The sequence below is a fragment of the Marmota monax genome, unplaced genomic scaffold (assembly GCF_021218885.2).
Source record: "Marmota monax isolate L192 unplaced genomic scaffold, Marmota_monax_Labrador192_F-V1.1 WCK01_AAM20220418_F8-fsc00002, whole genome shotgun sequence".
In the NCBI taxonomy this organism is placed as follows: domain Eukaryota; kingdom Metazoa; phylum Chordata; class Mammalia; order Rodentia; family Sciuridae; genus Marmota; species Marmota monax.
In genome coordinates, this window is record NW_026693571.1 from 44,594,631 (window position 1) to 44,621,901 (window position 27,271).

The window sequence follows — 27,271 nt, forward strand, 5'->3', positions numbered from 1 at the left end:
TTTAGACACTCTTTCTCATTACACTGCCATCTACTGAAATACTTTCACAATATAAATATTTCAACCTTTGATGTCTGTGATATTAACCACGTCTGATGCTTTTGTGCAGTGCACAGCCTGCACTACTCTGTAACTGCCCCAACGCAAATATTGACTCGAGTATTTTTATATCCCTTTTCACTTACCTTTAAATTTTCATTTGTCAAAGAAATTAAAACCCATTCTTGAAAACCGTAGATTATTCTTCACATGTGCAGGCACGCACATACCACACCTGGCCTGAAGCTACTTTGTATATCATTGCTGGTTCATCTTATCTCCCCCTTCTCATCACAAAGCATTTCACAGTACTTTCATCTATTCCTCTACTCCCTGGTCCTACCAGTGTGGCCTGCCATTTCCCCGCCCATTTGTGGCAACTATACAGAAACATTGGTTGAAATAATGGCGCACCTAGAATTGTGCACTCCAGAGCAGCACATTTAAATCTCCTTGGCAGGGTCTGCTGAGGGCTGTGACTTCTCTCCTCCACTTCCCACGGGTTCTCCCCGCTGGGTTTCTACTGGCTTGCAATGGTCGTCTGCCCTGGTTGTGTAACTCCTGATAATCAGCAGTGAAGTCTCATAAGTCTCTGTCAATCTTGTGAGCAGCTAGCCACAGCCTGTGTTCTCTGGCTACCCATGCGGGCAGTGCAGGGGCGCGTGACCCAAAGGTGTACCTGGCTTTAGATGCTGGCTTCCACCCTGATCTTATCTGGGATTTCCTCTCAAAGTGTCTCTGTGGTTGTTACTAGAAATGCAGCACAGTATGCAAGGCAGGCCTCTGTTTAGAGGCCAGACAGCTCTGCTGCATGTTGCTGCAGGGGGGCGGTGGTGTTCACATTTTGGGGTGTGATATACAGCAGCCACACGACTCTCTTGTGTCTTGGTGCGGAGGACCAGGTTCCTGTGTGCACAGCTTACCTCAGCAGAGTGCCCATTGTCCTTGTTTACGTGTGAAATCGGATTCCTGCGGGAGATCAGGTCCTCCGGCTGACATTTCCAGGCTCCGGATGTGCAGGGTTCACTTCCTTGGCCTGCAGTTGGCTGGGGCTCCCTGGGTCTCCACTGCAGGGCGCTTCACAAGGCCAGGCATTGTGCTCCTTGTCCCCAGAAGTTTCCTGGCTCTCTTGTGGGTGAATACTAGAGCCTCAGCAGCCCTGAGGTGTTGGGTTGTCCCTTGGCCACCTTTATGACAACCCCAAATAGAAGGCGATACAAAACATCTCCCGTGGGTATTTCTTTCCTAAGATGCTCTGTTTTTCTTCTGCCATCTTTTACGCAGCCCCTTCCTTCCGGAGCTTCTAGACTCGTGAAGCTGCAGCTGCTGGTGCTGAGGGTCCCAGGTTAGATAGCTCTTCTTGCCTGCGTCTTTGCCACTGTCCCTCCGAGCTCTCTCTGTACAAGACCAAGTCTCTTCATAAGTGAAGGATCCTCAACAGTAAAACTTGATAGCTATTTTTTTAAGTTTTCAAAATGATTTTGACTTTCCGATAATTGTAGGGACTCTTACAGAAGGAAAAGTCATCTCTTAGAATCCTACTAGCCCGAGAGAGCCACAGCAGTGATATGGGGCCTTGCTGAGTTCCTTTCTATTTCAGTGTATGCTGTGTGTGTATGTGTGTGTGTGTGAGAGAGAGAGAGAGAGAGAGAGAGAACTGGATCCTACTGAGTATTTAGTTGTAAAATCTTGCTTCTGTATCTAGCAGTACAGTAAGTACATCTTTCCAGGGCAGTAAATGTAACTGGGTGTTGCTCTTCAGATGCTCGCACGGTATTTGGTGTTTGCATGTGGGGGTACCCTGTCACTTATTCTTTGAGTCCCCTGTTGCTGGAGGTCAAGGACTCTCCCTCCCCCAGCTTGTTGCTAGGATAAAGTGGCTCAGAAAAACCATTCCAGCCTTTCAGTCTTTTGCTATGATTGTCAAACTGACTTCCAAAAGGACTGAATATAAAATTCTACCAGTGAGCGGGAACGATGGAGGGAGAGGCAGAATTTCAAAAGTCTGACCAAAAAAAAAAAAAAAACAAATTTTAACCAATGAGGAGATTAAAATCATATATTATGGCTAAAACCTTTTAATTTATTGATCCTAAGGATGTTGAGCATTTTGCTCATTTGTATTTGTTTCTTTGTGTTTTTTTCTTTTGCTATCATTCATTATTGTTGTCTTACCATAATGTAAGAAATATTCATTACATCAGTTTTCTTCAGTTCTTGCTATTGGTCTTTCATTACTATGAAAATTTTCAAAGCATAGTGAAAGAACAAAATAATAAGCCTCCATCTCTCCATTTCCTTGATTGAATAATTATCAACATTTGTCATGCAACTAATATATATAAAAATTTTTTTTTTTGCCTGTGGTGCTGGGCGTGGACCCCAGGCCTCACACATGCCAGGCTCTGCCACCCCAGCATTCTAAATCACCTCCCAGATATATATACTCACTCCAGGTTCTTTGGTATGTCTCTCTTAAAAAAAAAAAAGACTATTTTCCACAATACCATTTTATACCTTACAAAATTAACACCACCTTTAGCTTTAAATCATCGAGGTGCCCAGCCCGACAGGGGAACAGGAGGAGAAGGAAGCACTTCTGAGCTTGCTGGTCCCTCCAAAAAAACAAAAGAAGAAACCACCCTGGTGCCTGTGGGGAGTGACCGATGGCGTGACCTTGGTTCCCCTCTGCCCAAAGGCCCAGTTTAGAAAGCCCTGGATTTGCGGTGGCAGCCTCAATTTGTAGATAAATGTCCCAGCGGACGCTTGCCAATGTATGAGATTAATTCAAGTTTGACTCATTACAGAACCTCTTTCTTTGAAAATGTGTAGCCCAACATGATCGATGGCTGGGTTTCCAGGCCCAGCCCACTGGGGTCATCGGAGGTCTCTCTTATGCTCCTTTTAAGTTTGAATAAGGAATTTTCTGTCTCGGATAGCAAGGGTTATCTTCAGGGCAAGAGCTCACACTCGTTTTTAATCTTGGGTCCTCTTTTCCCCAACATTCCCAGACCTGCCAACCAGGGTTCTTTTTATTACAATAAATAAATAAATGAAATCATTCAGGAAGAGGCATATTGAAAAGGGAAGGGCAGGGTCCATGAATACCATCAAAACTGTGTTTTCTTTCATTTTAGATTACCTTTCTAACTTCGAATACCATCAGCGATATGCGGCGAAACACACGTGGATAAAAAGAAATATTAAACACATATTTTTAAATATATATAAAAAGAGAAAAAACATTCTAGGTTTTTTTAACTAATACATTAGTTGAGTAATGTTTAAGAAAAATAAAATCAGCACTAAGAATGAAGAAAATTATATCAGTCATGAAAATTATGTTGAAAATGAAATATGAATTGAATATCCCTAATCCAAAAATCTGAAATTTGAAATGTTCCCAAGTCCAAAACTTTCCAAGCATTGACACAATGCCCCAAGTCGAAAGTTTCACGCGGGGACTCACGTGACAGGTCTCAGTGAAACACAAGAGCACTATAAAGTATTGTGTGCACTTACCTTCAAGTGTATGACATAGACATGATTCAAACAAATGTCCTGCTCAGACTGGGCTTCTGTCCCCAGGATCTCTCATTATGTACATACAGATGTTCCAAAACAGCCTCCTGGTCCCAAGGATTCAGAAAAGGGATAGTCAGCCTGTAATGTCATTTTATAAATGAAAAGCCAACAGTGTGACAAGGTTTTTTCTTTCAATTGTGAGCCTTTTTCCAGGCTTGCTACTCTAGCTTCCTGGGGAGTTTCTTTTGGAAGTGTGGAGAAGATAGTCATAAGTAACCCAAGTACTTCCTCTACTCATCTTCAAACAATCTCATCTTGCTCACTTGATAAGTTTAAGAAGTTAAAAAAAAAAAAAGCAAACAACCATTCTGTTCTTCAGCAAAGACTATAATCTTTTGTTGTTAGCAAGCTCTAGTTTTTGTTCAAAGACAACATTTCCGGTTCTCATTTCCTTTAGCTTCAGAATGTAGACGTGGAGATGCGATATGGAGGGTACCTGTATCCTTTTTAATTTGGACGCATCCGTGTTCCCCACATTCAGAAAGTCTTTGAACTAGTGTAAGATTTATTCTTGGAATAACTTTGATCCATTGCCTGCTTCTTCTTGTGACTTCTGGGAACATGGAAGATCACTGTCTCAGCTACAGCCTCCTGCTCACTTCAGAATGTCAATGCAGGATGCTACTCTTGGGGTGTGTCACAATGTCTAAGTGACTCAGAGAGGAGTGTGTGTGTGTGTGTGTGTTGCTTTTGTTGCTTTGCAGTGTTAAGGATTGAACTCAGGGATTCACACATGATAGACAAGCACCCTACTATTGGGCTCCCCCCAGCCCTTTTAAAATTTTATTTTGTGACAGGGTCTCACTAAATCATCCAGGATGGCTTCCAACTTGTTATATCCTCCTGCCTCAGCCTACAGAGTACCTGGGATTACAGGCGTGAGCCATCACACCAGCAGAGCTGTTTTTAAAATACCAATTCAATGTATGATATTTCAGTTCTTACAAAATAATAGGGTATGTCAATATCAAAATCTAGTACCACAGTGTCTTGAGTTGGTAACTGGGGCTTAGTGGAGAGGAGGAGGCCCTATTCACAGGGAAGCACAGACAGCCATCTGGGCGTGTGGCTGCTAGAGAGAGCAAACCTGAGCTCCCACCAAGCTTTCCTCCAGGCTGTCAGACACATCCAAGTCAGAGAACTTGTTCTTAAATTTTCCTTGAAATAAAACAAACAAAAGGAAAATTAACGCAATTCTTTTGGACATATTTTATACCTAGCTCTTGGAAGAAATCTGGAAGCCCTTTCATATCATATGAACATAGGTAAACAGATGATCAAGTACTTTTACTCAAAAATACACTTTCCCCCCATTCATTAAAGCCATCTGTGTGCAGATAGAAGTCAGGTATCACTAAGGGAAAGTTTGTCTCTTATGTTTAATAAAGTTTTATTCCACCCTGATCTACCTAGGTCCTTGTGAGTCCGGAGTAAAAACTCATTCTGGAGCAGTCTTTCTTGTTGAACTTTCTTTTTTTCTCCTTGCTTTTCCCAAGTTCAGTGCTGAGAATTTAAAGTATTGCTGTCCTTTAAAAGGGAAAAAAAAGTTTCTTTTATGTTGCTCCTTTAAAACTATGTGTCATCTAAGCCTAATTTTATTTTCTAAACTTTCTCTTACACGCTGCCCCCACCTTCTTGTTCTTTTTCTTTTTGTTTGGTTTTGGTTCTTGCCGTCAGAGTGAGAATTCCCGAAACGTTCTGATCTCAGTGGTGACGCATGAGGACGCATTAAGGAGCCAGGCTCCCTGCTCTGCGTGAAGGGGAGCTCCCTGCTGGCCCTCGATGTTAAAGGTGGAAATATTTGTGCCGCAATCGGCACTTAGCAAAATGTATCACTATTTAGAGCCATAATCTTTTATGGACTGTTTTATTATTTATTGTAAATCTTTCTTTTTGCAGCCCTGAGCTGTTGACCCCACAGCCTGTACCATCTTAGGCCTGAAATTGTCCAGTCTCAATGACAGCATTGCCCCATTGCATCTTGCCCTTTAGATTTTTTACAGAAAACAAGAACAACCACTGGGGGCCGGGGGGGGGGGGGTGGGAATCACTGTCAACATCTGGTTCACTTTTATCCAGAAAAGAAACTCAAATAGATAGAAGTTTCGTAAGACATCTTTTTAAAGTAATGAAACACAGGAAAAAGAAGCAGAACAGTTGGACTGGTCCAGTCCAAACCCACAACTGCCAGATACCACTATTGAATACTTGTAGAATATTTAAATGAAGCTCAGTCCTCCAGGTAGCCTGTCTGTGTCCCTGGCCACAAGGGAGTATGTCCTGGTAGATGGAGATTATTCAACAGAGTAAGTGACGATCCCCTCTCCCGAGAGTTATTAGTTTCAGCATTCTCTCCTACCACCTTTTTACCAAAGATATTAACTAGAAATCAATTTCTTTTCTTTTTCACAGTTTTTCTTTTTTTTTCACTTCCTTAGCTTACCTTCTGATAGACAAATGAAATGACAAAAGTTTGGGTAGGGAGAGTCAGAGGTCCAGGGCCACATGACAGTCCCACCTGGCCCCTTGTCTCGAGTCATCTGTAACAGGTTCCCAGGTGAAGGCCTGTGCAGACGTGCCGAGTGTGCATGGCAGACTGCTTCATTTCCCTCTGGGGAAGATGCAGCTCTGGTTTATCCTGCATCAAGCACCTCCTGGAACTTCTGTCTCCGCCACCCTCTCCCAACAGTGACAGTCACTGAACAGCCTCAGCATAGCCTTCCGGGGTGCTGCGTCCACTGCAAAGCCAGGTGTCCTCTGAGAGCCAGTGTCTTCTCCACTGTCCACCCACTGCGAGGCTCAGCAGAAGAAAAAGCATGCCTGGGAGAGTGTCTCCATATTCTTCAACCTACCTTCTTAGTCCCAAGCTGCACTTCTCAGTGTCCTGTCCTCTCAGTACATGGTCAGAGTTAAGATGACCGATGGTACAGGAGAACTGATCCATTCAGCAAGCGCATGCTACAGGGCAGGCTCCCAGTTCACTTATCCATCCCTTTCGCCCTCCTGCAAAGCAGTGCTGGTCTGCACAGCTAAAAGGTTACTATAGTGCTGTGTGCACGGCCATGATGCCACCACGGACTTCACATTGGTGCTAAAGTGGTGGTTTATAAACACCTAATGGCCTCAATACCCTGCCTTTTTCAACCAGGGTTAAGAGAGTCCAGCTTGCCCTCAAAAGCAGTGGGTACAGATCGTGGGGACTGTTCAAAATTGCAAACTGGCCAGGCCCGTGGGTTGCAGAGGTTTTAGAAAATGGGGGCATATATTATTTTAGAGAGAACTAGTGACTAAAATTGTTTTCACTTGCTCTGTTTCTCAACTGCAAATGACTGCCTTCAACTTCCTAGGCTCCTACACCCTTCATCCCTCCTGCCTCTTCCTTCCTTTTGCTTTATCCATTCCAAGAAGGATCCACAGATCCATATTGTCCAGAATTCCCTCGGTATTAAGAGACCACACAAGATCTCTTTGCCAGGAAAGCCAACCTACCCTGATGCAAATCCTGGCTTAGCTCAGGGGCAAGAGCAACTACGTAACTTCTCTGGGCCTAAATCTCTTCATCAGTAAAATAGGGGTAATAACAATGGTAGCTACCACCCCCCATTGGGTTCTTGTGAGGATTAATTTAAGTCCAACACACACACACACACAGCACTTTAAAGCAATGCTAGATACTTAGTGTTAGTTGCTACTGTTGATTGAGCATGGGCTCTTGTACTAAGAACTATAACACTAAAGACCTCATTGAATGCTCACAGTGCCCCTATAATTTCTGAACCTCTTTTTTCCAAAGATGAAACTGCCGCTGGCAAGGTTATTGACTTGAGAAAGTTCACTTAGCCAAGTGGCCAATAAGAACCTCAAACTCAGTCAAATCCTTCTGATTCGACACTGCTAGCCCTCTGCGCTCCTCACCTCCCTGTACGAATGCAGAGCATGTCCCTGGCATGTTGGACCTGACACTGATGCTCTGTTAACCTGTTATATAAGACCTTATGCTGCCTTGATTTCTAGAAGCTTCTTCATTCTCAGCCCCCATAAAGGAGTGCTGCTGCGTCTGTGCATTTGTGCATTCGGAACCCTCCCTCCTGCAGGAGAAGAATTCTTTGCCATACAGGGTGAAGTGGCCTCCAGGTTAGAAAATTATTTGGAAAGTTGCTTCACTCAGTCACTGTCTCCCTTCCAACTCAATTTCTTCCAAGTAACTCAGCAGTAACAGGGTTGGGTCCTCACATGGATGTCAATCCACCCTTTGAAAGATGCAGAGCTCACCTGTGGCCACCGCATAGCAGAACCCAGAAAGCTGTCCCCTGCACGTAGCATGGCAGCCTCTTCACTCTTTCTAGGCTTGGTTTTCAACGTGCCCATCATCTTTACCTGCCTTCTCTTCTAAGCTCTCCTCTCTTCTGCAGGGGCCACTGCTGGCTTGCAGTTCCCAGGGCCTGGCGTGTCATAGGCACTCGCTGAGCAGTTACTGTAAAACCGAGGGCAGCCACTGTAACAACTGTAGTCATTACTGTAAAAATGAAGCTGGTGCCATGTTTCTCAGTGGCACTGCTATTTCTAGACACCCTTTCTGGAGATGGCTCTTGGCCCTCTTGGTGTTCCCAAAGGGGAGTCGGACTACAGGTCCATGAGCTCCCCTGAACCTGCAGACTCCAGGCACTTTCTACAGCCAGAGTCACTATCGTGCAAAAGGCTAGTGCCTGACCTTCTCCCTGTGCCCCTGCAGTGTTTCCCATGTGGACTGGAAACTCAGACACCAGGGTGTCACTGTCACCTAGTGTATGAGCTTCAGAGCGAATCATGTTGGAATTGAGCAGGGTTGCACTAGGTTCAACTGGCAATCTTCCGTTCTCCTTAGAAGGTCTTGATCCTTAGCAAGATTTTTAACGGAAGGATTGAAAATTAGCCGAATCCCCCAGCACCTAACCAACTCTTCAAAATCAGAGTGGCCTTTCCTCCATTAATTTTGTAATGGCTTTAATACAAAGGGAACTTTACCCTTTTACTTCTGTGGAAAAGTTGATTCATTTATGCTCCCCTTTGGGCTATAGAGAGAACCAAGTTAAAACAATATAGTCCCCATTTATTGAGCACTCATTATTTGCCAGACACTATGCAAAGTGCATTCCATGTACCCTCCCTAATCCTCCAGTTCCTATGTGAGATGCCCATACATTATCATTCCATTTTGTAGACAAGATGAAAGCTCAGAGAAGTTAAGTAATTTGTCAAATGTCACACAGCTCCTAAGTGCATGCCTACTCTCCAGTGCATGCACTTAGCCACCGTGGTTTGCTGCTTCATCTTTCAAAGTGTTTCTATAGCTTGTAATTTACAAGGTATTTGGTATAAAATTACAAATCTACCCTTTCCCTTATCCCCACCCCTAGCCTATAGCCAGTTTTTGTCATTCACTTGTTTGTTTTTGTGGCTCAAGGGATTGAACTTAAGTGCACTCTACCCTTGAACCACATCCCCGGCTTTTTTTTTTTTTTCTTTTTTTTTTTTTTGAGACAGGGTCTCACCAAGTTGCCCAGAAAGGCCTTGCCATCCTCCTGCCTCAGCTTTCTGAGTAGCTGGGATTACAGGTGTGCACCACTATGCCCGACTAGCCAGTTCAGTTTTTTAGTCTATTTAAATTGTCATGTGGTTATGATATAAATAAAAAGCATGCCAGGCACAGTTGCATTAAATCTAGCCTAACAGTCACGTGGAAACACTATTATCCATCAATGTATGTTTTACTTTAAAAAAAAAAGTCTTTCAATTTCATCTTAATAACCCCCTTTTGATATTCAATAATAGTGATCACAGCCTCGTGCCACGTTTTGAAAAGCCCTAGGCTTGTGCTCTCTGGCGTCCGTTTCTTCCTCCAAGTTGCGGTTTGCAGGGGGCGGATCCCTTGATGTGGCGTTTCCCCGCCTACTGGGAAGGTTCAGCCAATCAGAGGCCCTGTGGGCCTTGGGGGTGGGACTTGAGAAGGAGCCGCGGCCCTCCCGCCGCACTTGCTTCTCCGTGGCTCCAGTTCTGGCTCCGCCTTCCCCTGAGCAGGCTCCTCCTGCCTCTGCCATTAGCCCGGTGACCCCGGTCCCAGGGCTTTGTTGACGCCCTCCTTTTGGCGCCCTAACCTCAGGGTGGGGTGGCTTTCTGCTCTTCCCGTCCCAGGGTTAGGTTACTGCCCCATGGACCTTCCACCGCCTGGACACCTGGTTCTCCGGTTCAGTTTTCTCGGGTGTACATAGGGCTTCCCGTTTTCCAGGTTGCACGCTGATGGATGGTGCCGTATTCTCACTTGGGATTGCCATACTTTTTTATTTTTTATTTTTTTTACTGTTTATTTTAGAGGGATGGAAGGTGGACCCCATGACTGGGTTATAACCCCTTCATTAACAGCATCCAAACCTTTGCCTTCGCTGTGGCTGTGGTACGAGGGGAAAGCCCTGGCTGGAGTCTGGTGGTCCTGCTTCTGAGTCTAGCTGGTGCAGTAGGGGCTCAGGGTTGCTCCGCTGCTCTCAGGGTTCACTCCTGCAGCCTAAACCCAGTTCCTGGTTATGGTTGCAGATGCAGTTTCTGTGGCGACCAGAATCCCTCAGGGTCAGATGACAGATTTTGGGTGAACCAGGACTGGCAATTCCATCTCCACAACGGAGGAAAAAGAAAGAAAGAAAAAAAAAAACAAAAAAAAACAGATAAGGTCTTTCTGATTCTGACCCAGGCAGTTGGTCTTTATTTGGGCAAACCATACTGAGAAAGCATTGAGCAAGAGTAAAATGACCACTCGGTTGCCCCCTCAATGGGTTCAACAGTGTTTCAAAGGTGATGATTAATCTGTGCATCCTAAATATAAAGCCAGTAGGCAGAATGGACAGATGGCACTTGTCTTTCGCTGTCTTTAATACAATATCATCATCTTTGAGCATTATTTAAAACAACACCTTGTGCAGTATTTTGTGTGTATGTGTATATATTTGGGTCCAGATGCTCTGGGTGTCTTAAATAACTTTAATTTACTGAAATAACCTTAATTTACTAAACCTCACTCCTCCTCCCCTACCCCCAGCCCTTTCTTTTCAGAAGACACATTTAGACAATCACCATTCACCTCCAATTCAAAAGATCTGCTGCCCAGTGAGTCTGTGCTTCACGGAAGAATATCCGCTCCAGGTATGGAACCAGAATTGACTTTGTTCTTCTATTGGTTGCTTAAGAACAGCTTTTCTGAAATGTGTGGATTTTCAGATATTTGAGCTAATGTGTTCTAGTTGTTTCCATGAAGGGAAATTTTTGAAATGAACATGAAACACCATTTAAACAGCCACAAATATTTATTAAAACAAGATGTGGACAGTGATGACCTCTTCATCTTTGCTTTAAGAGGTGATTGTTCTTACTTGTTGGTATTTTGTCCATACAGTGAATTTCTTTTTCTTTAAAATAGTAAAGTACAAACTGAAAATAATTTGTCTTACATGCTGTCAGCATGTCGGGCAAGCAGCAAAATAGGGAAGGACTGTGGTAAGAACATTAGTCCCCACTCTGGCTAGTCGTGACCCTGGCAGGGTGTGGGCTGCTACGGAGACTACTTTGGTTTCCATAGAAGCAACATAGCTGATCAAGAAAATCTTCACCACCCAGATTGCATCTCTCTTCCAAGACATGTATCTACATGTATCCATCCAAAGCTCTTGTTTGCTTTTTCAGCCATCGGTATGCATTTCTTACCCATTCTTCCTCTCTCATTTCTCCTTTCAAGAGTTTAAAAAAAAAAAAAAAAGAGTGGAAAAAGTGGCACTGTCCTTTTATCTGCAGCATGGCCACCCCTTAGGGCTCATGCGTGTGCTCTCGGGGTTATTATGAAATGAGAACATGGGAGACCATTCACTGGAGTCCGCACCCCCTCCCCACTTCTCACCCCAGTCTCATCACCAGCCTAGTAGCTGGGAACTTCCCAGCTGTCGCTCCATCCAGCTGCTGACAGAATCTCAGAAGCATTGGCGAAGGGTGGAAGAGGATCCTTGTCCAGGAGAACAGAGTGGGAGACCAAGGATATGTGGGTTAGGAAGAGCTCACCGTGGGGTTGTTGGCTCCAGTAATCCCTCAAGATAAAATTCAGGTGTTTTCCATCTCCCCAAGGAGGCCCATATCATAGGGCACTGGAGGATTGATTGATTAATTTGCAGTGTGCAGAGTCAGGTAACTTATATCTTCTAAAATATAGGCTTGGGGTACCACAGGTCAGTGGAAATGTTTGGACACACATTGAGGTGTTGTCATGGGGGATCCATCTCTTCTCATCTGCATGCATCTAGCCAGGTCCAGGTACCTGCATGTTCTTTAGGCCTGACAGGCACAACTTTTCAGTTCAACCCCCAGAAATAACATGCTTACACAAGAGCACATTACATAATAATAGCTAGTTCCAGAGGTGGAAAGAAATTCCACTTAGTTTATGTCTTCCTTCGCAAACAGGGCTCTTAGAACTACTGTTTACTTCCCACAGTGTCATTTTGAATAGCCATCTCCCTGGTCCCAAAATTATTGCCCTGCTGTTAAGTTGATGGATTGTGACTTTTTAATGTCAAAATAACTGCCTAGGAATTGCCTGTTAGAGTGCTGTGACCCATTCGGCCTGCATCCCATGATGTATGTACGAGCCCAAGCCCTGCGTCGTTTGCGTAGTGTTTGGCTTGGCTGTGTTTAAAGAAGGGCTTATTGGTCAAGTTCAGATGAGTGATACTAGTATATGTTTAACTGTGTGTGGAGGTTTTTCGGTTTTTGTTTGTTTGTTTGTTTTTTCCTGTGGAGCACTTTATAGACTTAGGTTACACATTAGATAAACTCACACTTAAATGTTTAACTCTTATTTGGCTGGGGGTGGGAAGGGAGGAGGTCAGCCTAACTGGGATTTTTAAAAATGTAAATCCACCCTACTAAGGATAATCTATCCTTCTCGAGCAAAGCCTTCTTTAGGCAGAAGACAACCAAAATGATTACTACACATCTACATTTTGCTAAAATAAGCAACTCAATGGGGACTTTTGTTTCCTAATAGCAAGGTGAAAATGCTTTAGAAATAGAGCTGGAATTGGAAAATTTGTAAATGCTAGGGCAGCCTTATGATCATGAAATTCTCATAATCTGAACACAGTCTGGTAAGGAAAGCCTCAGTAATTTGGTCTAACTGTGGAGAAGACCAGTTTGAATTAACCAAAATCTGCAATATGGAGACTTTTAAAGAAAAACGTATTATTTAAAGTCTGGACAGTATAAAATGGCCATGGTAAACCTACTACAGCTCCTTAATCCTGTAACACAATTCTGAAGTGAAAAAAATTTTAAAAAAAAACTTTTTGAATAAACTATTCTGTGACCAAACAGAATGGAAAGCTATTTATATATTACAACAAGGGAGAAATTCATATGTTTTGTTGGAGAAATATCAACATCCTTGATGAATGCTGCTCCAGTACTGTTTGGATGCTACCTAAAATACATTGGATGTACTGTATCATCATCCTGAAATCAGAGAAACTGTGAATCCCAAAATACATCTGGCCCTGAGGGGTCTCAGGTAGATATTGTGGACCTACATTTATCCAGTACTCTGCTAAATCCAGTGCTGGGAACAGGGAACTTGAAGCTACAGAGTTGAGAATCTCAAAGTCCTGGGGTAAAAGAGTCAGGAATATTTACAGAAAAATTTGGAAGACCATTGGAGCAGCAGATGGCTGAATGTTGGAGGGTGTGGTAAGAGGGGCCCAGGGAGAGTCTTCTAGTCCTAGGGTAGCATCATCAGTGAGGGCTGGGCTACAGAGGAGGAGGAGGGGGAGAGGAAGTGGACAGGCCAAGTCCACTGGTTTAGGAGACTGCTCAGCTTTGCCGTAAGAGGGGTGAATCGGGGCATGACAGTAGCTGTGCAGAAATGAAGAAGCCAGAAAGAAGACCACCAGGTAGATAATTTGTTGTTAGTATATAAATGAAAGCCATGGGATCCTTAGAAATCTTCTCCCAGCTAGTTTAAACATTGCCATTAAAATATTATTTCTACTCTTTATTTACTTAGCAAACCTCTTCTTTCTACAGAAAATGCAAAGATAAATGTCAGCCCAGAGAATGATCTTAGGTTCCCAATTGGTAGAGACCATAAGTAATGAGGCTTACTGAGCCTGTGCCAGGCTAAGAAATCCCCTAGAAATCCCCGGCAAATGCTGCAAACACACAGCATTATTTCAACAATGTATCTTGGATAGCGGTGTATACTGCTGTAGTCTGGATTTGAAATGTACCCCCCTTCCCCAGAGGCTCATGTGTTAAAGGCATGGTCCTCAGCATGGCACTGTTGTGTGTGTGGGGGGGTGCCTTTAAGAGGTGGGGCCTAGTGGAAAGAAGTTAGATCATTGGGAACTTGCTCTTAAAGAGAATATTGGGATCTCTCTCTCTGTCTCTCTCTCTTTCCCTACCTCCCCACCCCCTCTCTCCTTCCTGGCAACCATGAGGTGAACAGGCCCTCTTCCATGATGTACTGTACTGTCTCAGGCCCAAAGCAATGGGGCCCAGTGACAGGGACCAAAGCCTCTGAAACTGTGAGTTTTTCCTAGCAATGGAAGGCTGACTAACCTGCTCATGGGATGAAATTCTCTTCCAGGTACCTTCCAAGTAAAGCCAGGGGGCAGGCAAGCAGAAGAGGTACCAAAGGGGAGAATCATTTCAGGTGGAAGAAGTCTGAGCCTGAGGGGTCCCTGGTAGAGTCAGGTTTTGGGACCGGGTTTCAGCCTGATGGAGAAAGAGGGATGTAGCCAGAGGAAGAGCAGAGTAGGATAAGGGTGGTAGAACCGTGCACTGTGAAGAAATCCAGAATAGCACAGTTAGCTAGGCATTTGCCTTCGGCAGATGGTATCCCAAACTCACAGCTGCCACCGAAGCTGAGAAACAGAATGAACACAGAGCCTCACGGTGTCCTGGTCACGGTTGCTGCCAGTATTTCTAGACTGACTTTCCCAAGAGCCACAGAATGGTCAGGAGCCCAGACCTAACATGGTCACTTATCTTAGTGGTGATATCAGGAGTCCGAGTGTGTGTGTGTGTGTGTGTGTGTGTTTTGCTGGGGATGGAACTCAGGGCCTCAAACATCCTAGGCAAGTGCTCTACCACTGAGCTACACTACCAACCCCCAAATCCTTATTAAACTGACAAGGTAACAACCACTGTCACTTCCTGCTAGAGAGATGAGGGGACAAAACACCCTTCATGCCATGAATGGATTACTGAGTGCACCCTGGGCGGTGGTGTTGCTGGTGGCAATTTTGCAAAGGAAATAAGAGCTTTCCTGTTGTCAGTGAGAGAAATTACTGACTGTGTATAATTTAATGTACTTTGTTTAATTTATAGTGGTCTCACTTGTACAAGATTTACCTTAATAGAAGAAAGCTTCTGAAGTCGGGTGTTTTTCAGGGCACCTGGGGCTGTCCTGTATTAAAAATAGACCCATTAGAGTTGCCTCTACAGCTATGTATGTTTTGCCATTACCTTTGAATAAAGAAGGGTTATTAAGGTAACCATATAAGAGCACGTTTCCTTATGGCTTCTTGAAGCTTCAGTTCTGCATTATTATGATTTTGAAGTCACAGTATGTTTGCTCTGTATTAAGCCAAAAAACAAAAATACAACCAGAGTGGGTGTGAAGGGAAAAGTGGGTCTCCATGGGATTCTTTCATGGTGTTGGGAGCCACTGGTGCTTCTGTTTGTTATTTCAGATGGAGCCTGAAGTTTAGATGATGGGAAACAAATCAGCAATTATATTTGTAAATCTATACCCCCATTCTCTTCTAACTTGCCTTAAAAAAATCTTTTTGTTATTATTTATATCCTACTACTAATAATAAAAACATTAGCACCCCTTCAAAAACAAGCTTATTTGGGTAGGCAGAGGGGAAACGGGGTTCCTTTCAGGATTAGGTGTGCCATATCGGGATTTGATGTTAAATCAAAAAACGAGTTTAGAATTGTCTGCCTTGTTCCTAGGCTGATTCATGATCCATTTTCCTCTCTCTGCTCTGCCCATCGATCTAATCCAGGTAGCACCATGTCATATACTTTTCTGAAATCTAAATAAATGATGCTTTGCATTTTAGTACCACCTGCAAGAACCCTCAGCCTGCTGTGGCCAAATAGAAAAGACCTTTTTAAGACAGTTGGCTTGAAAGATAAGTCTTAATGTGCATGTGTCACTTTCCTGCATATTGAGACTTCCCAGCACCAAGAGACAGAGACAGACACAGAGATACAAAACCATCCCAGATTTCAGCACAGTGTTCTCTTCAATCCTTTCTCAAATACAGCAGATTCTTTTTAAATTCAGACTGAGTCGTGGGTAAACAATAGAACATCGGGTGCTGGTGTGTATCTTTTCACTTCCATTCCTTTTGGATGACACAGATTCATTCTGTGTCAGCCATCAAGGATCTACTGAGTTGTCAGGCTCAGGACCCTGTTATCGCATTTACTTCTGGAAACAACTCAACGAGACATGGGAATTATCCAGTTTACAGATGACTAAATGGAGACTCGGATGATTTAATAACTTGTTCCAAGTCATCGAGTTGGCAAGTGGCAGCGCAGGAATTCAAGCCCAGGAGTGCACAGTGCATTTTCTCTCTCTCTCTGCCCCACTGTGCCGCCTACTAAGCCAGATGATGTGTCACCAGCCAGTGAACAGAAGGGCACCCGCCCTGGCATTTACCCACATGCATCCATAGCACCTGGCATTTTAATGACTAGGGATGGCCTGCCTTCCTTAAGTTAGGAAGAGAAAGTAGTCTTTAAGTAAGATATTTGGAAGAATTTACATGATAAGTATTTACTGTTTCTTACTATATTCTGATTCCATTTCTGTCTTTTCTCTCTTCCTTTAATGCCTTGTAATGTCATAATTGCTTGAAATATTTCTCTCACTTTGAACTTTAGTAGATTTTTTTTTTCTGTGATGGGGCTTGAACCCAGTGGCACTTTACCACTAAGTTACATCCCCAGCCCTTTTTCTTTTTTATGTAGAGACAGGGTTTCACAAAGTTGCTCAGGCTGGCCTCAAGTTTATGATCCTCCTACCTCGGCCTCCTGAGTTGATGGGATTATAGGTGTGTTCCTGCCATGCACCTGGCAAGACCTCCAGAGATTTTAATGCTTCACCTGATTCATAAAAATGGATTTTACAAAGTTGCATTATAATATCTGATTAAATAAATAAAATGCAACATGCAGAACTCATTGGTGATTTGGTCATCAATGCAGAAGAGAAAATTCTAGACTGGGATTTGGAGAACGTGGGTTTAGTCCTAACCCGCTTTCCAGTAGAAGGGGATTAGGTCTCCAAGCTCCTTCCACATCCCCTCTATTTCAAGAGCCCTGCCATCTGCCATGGCAGGATAACTTCATCTCCACTTTCCTTTTGGTCTTTTTAGGGCCCTTTTTAGGGGAAAATCAGAGTCTAATTTAGGGGATTCACTCCTAACCTTCTGCTGCCTGCTCTGAGAGCTAGGGAAAGGACAAGTCCCCTTAAGTCTTCCTCCAGAGACACAGTGTTGGGCAGGGGTAGTGGCTGGGAGCAGCACAGGCGTGGCTTCTAGGTAGCCACATGTTCCGTTTCTTTCTCTGGCTGCCGACGACATGTATAGATAATTTTTTTGGAGATTCATTGAGCTGGGTACTTAATGACACTATTTCTGCATTTGTCAAGGCCACTCGGCTTATTTACAAATAAGTGTGTCTAGATGGCCTAGTGCTTACCTCCTGACCATGATAGGGTGCACAAGAGCTTCCGACCACAGATTCCAGTTATACAACCTGCAGTTTGCAGGAGAATTTCTATTTGTGGCACAGGCAGGTGGCCCTGAACTGAGGACACCCAGGTGGGTATATCCACTTTCTGTTGTGTTTCAAATCTGAAAACTCTTCCACACTGCCTATAGGCTTCCTTAAGATATCATCTGTGCAGTTGTTGGCTAGAGAGAACGTTTTACAGTTATGGCTTTTCCTGATGCAGGTAATATTATTTGGGGTTAAAAATCGTGTGTTCCAAGTATTTCCATCTGTGCCTCACCAAAGGGCTTTGTCTTAGTGTACATATTTTCCAAAGTAAAGTAGTTGACTTCATTGAGCTCTGTTTGTAGAGAAAGGTCTTTCAAAAGGTACTGTCACCTTTGTGTCTGAGTTAGCCCTTCTCAAAACTTTAACTAATTAAAGTAGTTAAATTGTTGGTATGTACCGGTTATTGTAAAAGCTGGTAACCTTTACAAAAGAGAAATTAGTATCCAGTTTAGATGCCTCACCTGGGGTATCTAGAAAAACCCAAAAAGATAGAGGGGGAAAAAGAAGTGATTATTTGGGAAGCCCTTTGACCCCTGCCCATCAGGCACTTGAGTTGAGTCACTTGATGTCAAAGACAGGCATCAACGCTCTTGTATAGGTATTTGGTAGAAAATGGTCCAAAAGCCCTTTTAAAAATCCAGTTTGAGGACTATATTTCCCAGGCCAGGTGACCCCCAGGGCTGTGGCCACCTTGGCTTAATCTCGTATCTTCCTCTGAACAGAGCAAATACGTAGATGCTCGCTTAATATATTCCAAATGCTGTTTATTGGGCCTCAGCAGTGCCTATGGTTGTGTTTTTACTGTTGCAAGAATATTTAGACACCTTGAGAATGAGTCATGCTATAAAAGGCCAAATTCCTGTGTATGTGTAACGGATGATGGAGAGTATTTGTTTGAAAATTGCAATGGACTGACCCCGGCTTCAGTTTGGGATTGGCTTAATTCAATCCACAAGGCCTTTTCTCTACATGCACTATGTTCTTCCATTCCTTTGCTATCAAAAATACATATTCTCATTTCATGCAATTTCTTCTTTGTGTCATTTCTTCTCAGGGCAGCGACTGCCCTCTGGTAACCAGGGTAGGGGGAAAAAAAAACCAGAAAAGTCATTCCATTCACAAACTGGTCTATCTATTTTCATTCAGACGAATCCATTCTGTATTCCCATATGTAGACCAGACGGGTGCCCCTCTGTGAGAAAGAAAGATACCCCCACATCACACCACGGTCCTTTTTGGATGGAGAGCTAATGAAATGACGGTCCTCGTTCTCCCTCATTTAGTGAGTGGCCCTTAGCAATACTTAGCTTTTCTGAGTTGATCATTCAGAAATCAAAGACCTTAACCAAAAGAGCCCGAGGGCGGTCATTCTTTGTACTTGTGTAATATCGGGTTCCACTCGCCGTCCCCAGGTGTTCTGCTGAGACCCCTCACACAGAGGTCCCTGGAGCTCCTTTGAAGTCAGCAGGTCCCCCGCCGAACTCATCATTTCTCCAACCTGTCACTCTCCACAGACCTCCTCCCCAAAAGGAACTTACGAATGAATGCAGACCTTCCCCTTCCGTTTTTCTCAGTTGATAACGTCCTCATTACCCACCACAGCTAACCCTAAGTTCAGACTCCATTTGTCTGGGCTCCCCCAGACACAGACTGTGAGACGAAGACTGGAGAGCACTTAGGTTTCTTAGGAAGTGAGACCAGGAAGCACTGACAAGGCCTCAGGACACGAGCCAGGGAAACAAGACGGTCCGTCAAGTGGACATTAGGCAACAGGTTACCAGCATGATGACCGGAGGTGAATTTCCTAGCGCCGTAGTTTGGATCTTGAATGTTTCCAAAGGCCCATGAATGAAGGCTCGGTCGCCGGCCTGTGGGGCTGTTAGGAGGTGAACCTTTATGAGGAGAACCTTTAGTGGGAGAAATTTAGGTCATTAGGGACAGGCCCTGTGTTTCTCCCTTTGCTTCCGGCCACCATGATGTCATGGCTTCCTCTGCCATGCACTCCCACCGTGGTGTACTGCCTTAGCACAGGTCCAAAGGCAGTGGAGCCAAGTGACCATGAACTGAAATAAACCTTTTCTCCTTGAAAGTTGATTTTCTCTAGTATTTTGTCATAGTGACAGAAAGCTGACGAGGGAACTATGGGTAGGGTAGGAATGTAGGATACGCACTTGGGAGTTTCCTACCTGACAGATGAGAGGGCTGGGATATTTATACAGTCACTGGTTAAAGCTACTCCCAAGAGAGTGAATTCCCCCACAGCCTGCTCTGCCACACAGGCTAAGTCTTCAATAGCCCTTGGAAAATCTATGTAGGTGTTAGGAGTGGGAAGTGAGGTATGGAGGCATGAAGGCAAGGAAGTAACTGGAGAGGGCTGTCAGGGCTATTGTGCCACCATCTTTTGTCATTACCTCTTCTTTGCCCTCCACTTCCATGTCATGACCACGGCCTCCTACATTGATGTGTCTCCTAGATCTTTCTGAGTGTGTTCTTTTCATCCAGTCCCACTGCCAACACTTTTATTCAAGTCTCCATCTCTGGTTCTCATTGTAACAACCGCCCCTGGCTGTTCTCCCTGTCCCAGTGTCAACCCCTCTGATCCCTTGTCTCCATCCTGCAACCAGACTCTTCTTTCCAGAAGGCAGGTCTCATGGTGTCATCCCTGGTGCCTTCCCGTGTCTCCACGATAAGCTCTGGTCTTTGCATGCACATGCACCTTGTCCCCAAATGCAACTTTTTTTAAAAAAAATCAGTAGTCTCTGCTTTCTTTGGAAGCCATTTTCTAGAATCCCAGAACTGTAGCAGGTGGCACTTCCTCTATGTCCTTAGGTATTTGCAATTTCTTGTTTTCTCCTCAGCCTTCTGGCTTAGGTACAAGCTTTTTGTTGAGCATAAACTTTCTTGTTGGCCATTATCTCAGAAGCTTGCCCCCCAAATAGTTGCTCAACAAATCTCGGGTGAAAGAAAGTATATTGTTGAAAGACCGTGTTGCTTGTAGAACTGTAGTCATCTTAAATGTTTTAAAGAGATTTCATGAGACTTCAATTATAACACACATCTGTCTCTTGCTGCAAACCAAAAGGGATCCCTTTACAAATACAGCTGGTCCCACTGTCACCAAATGACCCCTCTTACTATAAGATGTTCTACTGTGGCAGGAGAGAGACTGCAGGCTACCGTGTGTCCACTTTTTCAACTTAGATTCAGCACTATTCTGTCAACCCCCAAAGGAGCAGGAGCGATGAGGTACAAGAAGACTTTAGGGGTGTGATGTGAAACCAAGGCACCAACCTGTAGTCCCAGCTACTTGGGAGGCTGAGGCAGGAGGATCACTTGAGCGTAGGAATTCAGAACCAGCCTGGGTAACAAAGAGAGACCTTGTCTCAAAACAAAACAAAACCAAATTTAATGTGAAAACCCAATGCTGATAAAAATCTAGCACTGATTTTGAGGTAATCAAGTAGTAATAAATTTCCAGTCATAAAATTCCCGTCATTGAGTTATATGTTGAAGTTTGGGATTAATTAGAATTATTATTTTTTATTTTTTTAATTGTTGATAGACTTTATTTTATTTATTTGTTTATATGTGGTGCTGAGGATCAAACCCAGTGTCTCACATATGCCAGGCAAGTGTGCTGCCCATGAGCCCCAGCCCAAGACCCAAATTAGAATTATATCATGTAGAATTTTTTTTCCATCTTTGATCTAACAAGTGTTTTTCAAGAACACTGTTATTAAAGGAGTTGTGGGGGGTTTGTTGTTGTTTTGTTTTTTGTTTTTTGAGGTACTTGGAACTGACCCAGAGGCTCTCAAGCTCTGCAGCCCTTTGTATTGTTTTTATTTTGAGCCAGGGTCTTGCTAAGTTACCCAGGGTGGCCTTGAACTTGTGATCCTCCTGCCTCAGTCAACCCAGCAGCTGGGATCAAGAGTGTGTACCACCGCGCCCAGAAAAATAAGCTTCTATTTTTAATGGAAATTATGTAATTGAAAGACAGTTTTATATTTTGACCAAATAGTGCAGCAGTTCACATAGGAGTCTCCCCATCGACATAGTGGAAACCACATGAGAGAGATCTGAATGTCTGGGATACTGCAGCCACTCATGAGATGGGAATATGTTTTTTTTTTTTTCTTTCAAGTTATTAAAAAAAAAAAGTATGCATGACACTTTCCTCTTGCTTGGGAAATACATCCCGCATGTTGTGTTCTGGCACTTTCCCAGTTGTCTCTGACACACGAAGAGAGAAACAGTTTTCTCCAGCCGCTAGGCTGCCCGCCTCCCTAGTCTGGAAATGAGTGCAGAGGGGGCTAGGGAGGCCAGGGCCACCTGCACAGCCCTTCCTGCCCGTGGCTGCCTACCCTCAAATGCCTCTTCATTCTATCCTATCCCAATCTTCTCCTCCCTGAAACCCATTTGGGGCTTCCATAAGGGAAGAATTATGTTAAATACTCTAACTTATGTTAAATCCTGAGCGGAATGCATTCTCTAAGTTACAGAGCAGTAAACGCTCTGTGTGACTTTGTGAACTGGTTGATGTGCCATGCTGTTAGTTCAACCTGTAAATTGACTTGAGCAAATACTTCTAAAGTAGGTGCTTTGCAGCGTAAAGACCTGAAGACAAACTGAATAAGTGGGTAAGGGACTGGTGAAATAAAGCATGCAGCATTCGATGGGAAAGCCCATAGTCATTGAAAAAGGAATGAAGAGGATAGGTAAGAACTCATTTGAAAAGACGTCTAAGACATAGAAAAAAATGGCTGCAGACAATAGGTGTGTGACATGATGACATGATCCCATTGTATTTAAAGAGGCAGTACCTTTTATGCACACGCAACATGCTTGTACATGCACAGATCATCTCTTGACCGATAACCTGACGGTGAGCTCCACTGAAGAACAGAAGGCAGAAGGGTGTAAATGAGAGATGTCCTTTGTTTTCAGTTTACGCTTTTATGTTTTCCGGTAATTCACATTACTTTTGTAATTTTTAAAGGTTAAGAAGAGTAAAATGGAAAACCCTCGTGTTCAAATCGTTTGTTTTTTTTTTTTTTTTTGAGAATATTTCTGGCATTTAGAGAGATAATCTGGAGCCATAGTGAACAATATCTAAAGTGAACTACTCAAAAATATAGAGAAAGCAGTATTTCTTAGCTTTTTTCCTTCAGTGGGCTCCCCTAATTAAAAGCCAAAGTTACATGAGTTTTGCTTAGAGTTCATGAGAATATAAATCAGGTTACACATCCCAATGAATTTGTAAAAATGTGAGCACAAGGGAAAAAGGATCAGAAAGGAGAAAATGTATAAATGTTGACTTCACTCAGTTTAGTTTCAAGTGCTTGTTACTTAGATTTTATGGACTTTCATTTTATAATAATCATATGTTACTTTTATAATCAGAAAATGTCAATAAGTTCTTTCAATTCTGAACAAAGGAGTAACTGTCTTGGATATTCTCATGCTAAATGCCTGACACCAAATCCCTCGGACATTTCTGTCTTCCAACTCTGCCTGCAGCTTGGGACAAGGTCAACTTGGGCAGAACCATATTTAAATATGACAGAAGAAATACAGTAGACCTAGAAAGCAGCAAAAGTGAATGGAGGTGTTTTGAGCCAGAAGAGATGACAGTGTTGGGGCCGGCTGCAATGGCACATGCCTGACATTCCAGTGGCTTGGAAGGCTGAGGCAGGAGGATTGCAAGTTCAAAGCCAGCCTCAGCAACTTAGCAAGACCCAGTCTCTAAGTAAAATATAAAAAAGGTCTGTGGATGTGGCTCAGTGGTTAAGCACCCCTGGATTCAATCCCTAGTACAGAGAGAGAGAGAGAGAGAGAGAGAGAGAGAGAGAGAGAGAGAGAGAGAGAGAGATGACAGTGTTGGAGATAAAAACTCAAGGGGATCATCTTTGGAACACAGAACGGACCCTAAGATATCAAAGTACTTGTGACTTAGGAGTGCTGTTCTGACGGCCTGTGTGTTGGCGCCTGCCCAGCTCATGATCTTTTCCTCCTAAGACGTGCAGGCTCTGGTACCTTTTCCCACCGGGGGCTTTCCAGTCACAATGACTCATCCAGCTGCAGAGTCTGGTTTCCTGCCCTGAGTATCCAGGGATGACTCACTGCCATCAGCCACTTCTTTTTTAACTTCAATGGAATTAGGCTGGGGGTCTTTCAGTTGAAAGATTCATGAATGGGTGGGTCCCAGCAAAGAGGCAAGAGGCGGTGAGGTTATCTGTGAAGTCAGCTGTAGGATGGGAATGGGAAGGAGGCCAGGAAACGGGATAATTAGAGAGTGGGAGAGCTCCGAGATGGAATGATTTACAAAAAAAAAAAAAAAAGATCTAAGTTCAAACCCACAGCATGGAGGCAGGAATTGATTGGTGACGTGGATTTTAGGTAACCATTTTGTGGCAAGATGACTCAGGCCAATTATTTTTTGCTCACTAATTCTGCGTGTACTCTATAGGCAGTTGCCAGGAAAAAAAAAAACAGAGGAAAAGTTTTGTGGGGAGAGGGGAGGACGAGCAAAAAGAAGAAAAAGAAAAAAGAAATGTGTACCCCTTACAAATGCTTTTAACATGTAGGCATGCTTTCGGTATGTGAGAGTTATTTTGGACACTATTTTTGGTCAAATTGTTTTTCATTTTTATGAAAAATGTTAATTTTTAAAGCACTTCGGTCTATATCCCAACTGTTACTTTTATCACTCGAAAATGTGGTATTTTAAAAATACCATCACTGGTGTCATACTAAGACTTGCTTTGGATTACACGCCTTTCATAGTAATTAATTTTTTTTTTTTTGAGAAAAGACATTTAGACATGAAAAAGAAAAATGAAGGTTCACCAACATGTTCCTAGCAGTTGTCTTTGTGTGATGATGTGAATTTTGGTTGTGGGTTTTTTTTTGTTTTGTTTTGTTTTTTTGTTTGGTTTGGTTTTCTTCACTTTTCTTTTTTTTCTTCTATAATGAGCATGAAACAATTTTTATAAAGAAAAATTGAACTTTTTTAGAGGGAGTAAGATGTTAGGGAATGGAACAAACAAGATTAATGATGTTTTGAATTATAGGTCATAAATACCATAACAATTATGGTCACATTCAGGATGGGTCTTTGTTGGAGGCTCTGAACATCTTGTGTAACAGTGAACACATTTTGGTAGTAATTTCAGAAATTTTAAGGCTATGCATGATCTAAGTTGTTAACAAAGAGCTTTGAAATCCTCATGAAATATAAATATGACCAAAGTCACTTGTCACTTAATAGCTCCTTTCGGTTTGGGGATTTACTAAACTCAGGCAAGGAATGATTGATGTTTGATGGTCGCTTCTTTTTAACCTTATGCAGAAAATTAATTAATTAAATTTATCTCAGGGCACCAGCTACCATAAAGGAACTGCACAGTTATATCAAGAAGCATAGCAAATGTTCAGATTTCTGTTGCATCTATTTCATTTCCTAGCGTGAGAGGTCGCTTAGTGAAGGCATCACAGAGGCTGCAGACGGGTTCATTGACTTTCCCCGGGAATTATTGTTGTTCTTCTCCATCAGTGACAAAGGATATGGAGATGTTATGAATTGGGATTAAATATGGAAGGCTCTGAGTATCTTTAAGTATTTGGTGAGCGGTTTGAGAGGCTTGTATGTACCACTGAGTGGAAAGATGGCCACTCATTGCACACATACTTCTTGACCTGCTATTATGTGCCAGGTTCTTTTTAGGTCCTAAGAAACAGCAGTGAACATTCAAAAGGCCCTGTCTTTATGAGGTTTACACCCTAGAGGGGGCGCAGACAATAAACATGTATTATATAAATATATATCTGTGATATACTGACCTTGTTCTTAGTCCATTTTCTGTTGCTGTAACAAAACACTTGAGAATGGGTAATGTATAAAGAGTAGAAATTTATTTGGCTCACAGTTCTGGAGGCTAGAGCATGGCACCAGCATCTGCTTGGCATCTGCCAAGGCTCTTCTTGATGGATCATAACATGCCAGGGGGCAGCACATGGTGAGATGGGTGGAGCAATCAGTGTGGCTCTCTTTTCCTCTTCTTCTAAAGCCACTAATGCCATTAGGGGAGCCCCACCCTCATGACATCATTTAATTCTAATTACCTCCCAAAGGCCCTACATTCATATATGAATGAATTTGGGGATTAAGTTTCCAACAAATGAACTTTCAGGAGACACATTCATCCCATAGCAAACATCATGGAAGGAAAAAAAAAAAAGCAATGTAGAAGAGGGGGTTTGTGAAGGGGCCAAGGTGGGTGGTCAGTGAGACTCCCCAGGAAGGTTCTGTTCAAGCAGCTGCCGAAAGCTGGTGTGGGAGCAAGACCAGGGAAGAGTGCTCTGGTGAAGAGGGCGGCCCGTCACCCAGGGGCCCTGAGGTGGGGTGAGCCTCCAAATACTTCTCTCATCTTATTTTCCTTATTATTAAGTTATAAAAGAGGGATTCTGTTTTATTATGTTTGGTTGAAATTCTGTATTTTTTTTTCTTAATCAGTTAAAAATGACTAGTTATTTACTTGTAGAAAAAAAGACTACAAAACTCATTCTAATAACAACAACCAAAAAAAGGCCCCGAAAGTTGTAGAACTTGGAATCAGAATGTTTTTTCAAAATGACAAATTCATTATCTAGAATTTCTTCTAGAGAAGGGAATGCCTTCATTAGAAAGATGAATTTAGCTTCACACAAGAATCGCTCCAGCATTATTTATAAAGAGCTATGTCAGAGAACCATGAATTCACCAATAAAACTGCAAATTACTCTAACAGATGCTTACAAAACGTGCCTAGAGGCTATTGTGCATGTGGGTCTTGCCAGTACTGCCACTGAAGAGGGGATTTATAGTCCTAAAACCACTAATGATGGCATTTTCTAAATGTTATACCAAATTATATTGTGTAAGACAACAACATCCATTATTTACAATGGAATTCTTAAATATTTGTTATGTGCATCCAGTACTGACAGTCCGAAGGACCCGTTTATGCTAGTACAAAATACGCATTTTGGAAAGAAGCCTTTGCCTTTTCTTCACTCCTGGAAGTAGTACCTAATATGGAGCTTCTTTGCCTCCCCTACTCAGAAAAAGCCCCTAAGTACAAAACTATTCAAAGCCTGGTTACTAAGGAGATGATCCCCACCCCCAGAGGGCCCAGTTCAAGACAGCCTCACAGCCACAGATCCCCATTCCCACCCACCTCTCATCATCTTCAGATGCTGAAATACCCTTAAAAATATTTTAGTAGTCATCCCTGATATCTGAGGAAATGTAGATTCTCCATCGACTTTTCAAGACTTGCCTTACGTAAATCCTTGGAGCTCAATGCTGGAAATGTGTCATAGTCCCTGGAAGGGAGGAGCTGATGATCTTGTCTAGACCGGTCTCTGTGCCCTTCTTCAGCCATGCAGGGGCTGTTTGCTGGGACAGGGAATGAGATGGGAAGTGTGCACTAGTGTGTTCCTCGCTGGGAAGCTAAGCCAGAGAGTGAGTCTGAGTTAGTTCCCTCCGGCGTGGTGCAAGCTTCAAAACTCAGAATGCCTTGTCGAGGGCAGAGGGTTGTGAACAGAGGAACAACCTTTAAAAGTGGTCCAGTTACATCCATTTTCACTACTGTGTGTGCACACGCATGTGTACGTGTGCCCACTCGTGTCCTTTTGGCAGGTGGGAACACCCCCGTCAGAATCTCCAAGAGGATTTTGCTGTTTTAAATAGAAATTTCCATTGAAGAGACATCAGAGTTTAAAAAGAAGAAAACTCTTG

The 27,271-nt window shown here is 43.2% G+C and overlaps 1 protein-coding gene across 7 annotated transcripts in view; it reads left to right on the plus strand.

Moving 5' to 3' along the window:
- Positions 1-27,271, plus strand: part of Znf827 (zinc finger protein 827) — a 168,100-nt gene that overhangs the window by 94,188 nt on the left and 46,641 nt on the right. For all 7 annotated transcript variants that reach the window (XM_046458961.2, XM_046458964.2, XM_046458963.2 and 4 more), the window contains exon 8: positions 10,691-10,794. In XM_046458961.2, coding sequence (XP_046314917.1) covers positions 10,691-10,794 — 104 coding nt within the window. The remainder of the gene's footprint in view (positions 1-10,690; positions 10,795-27,271) is intronic.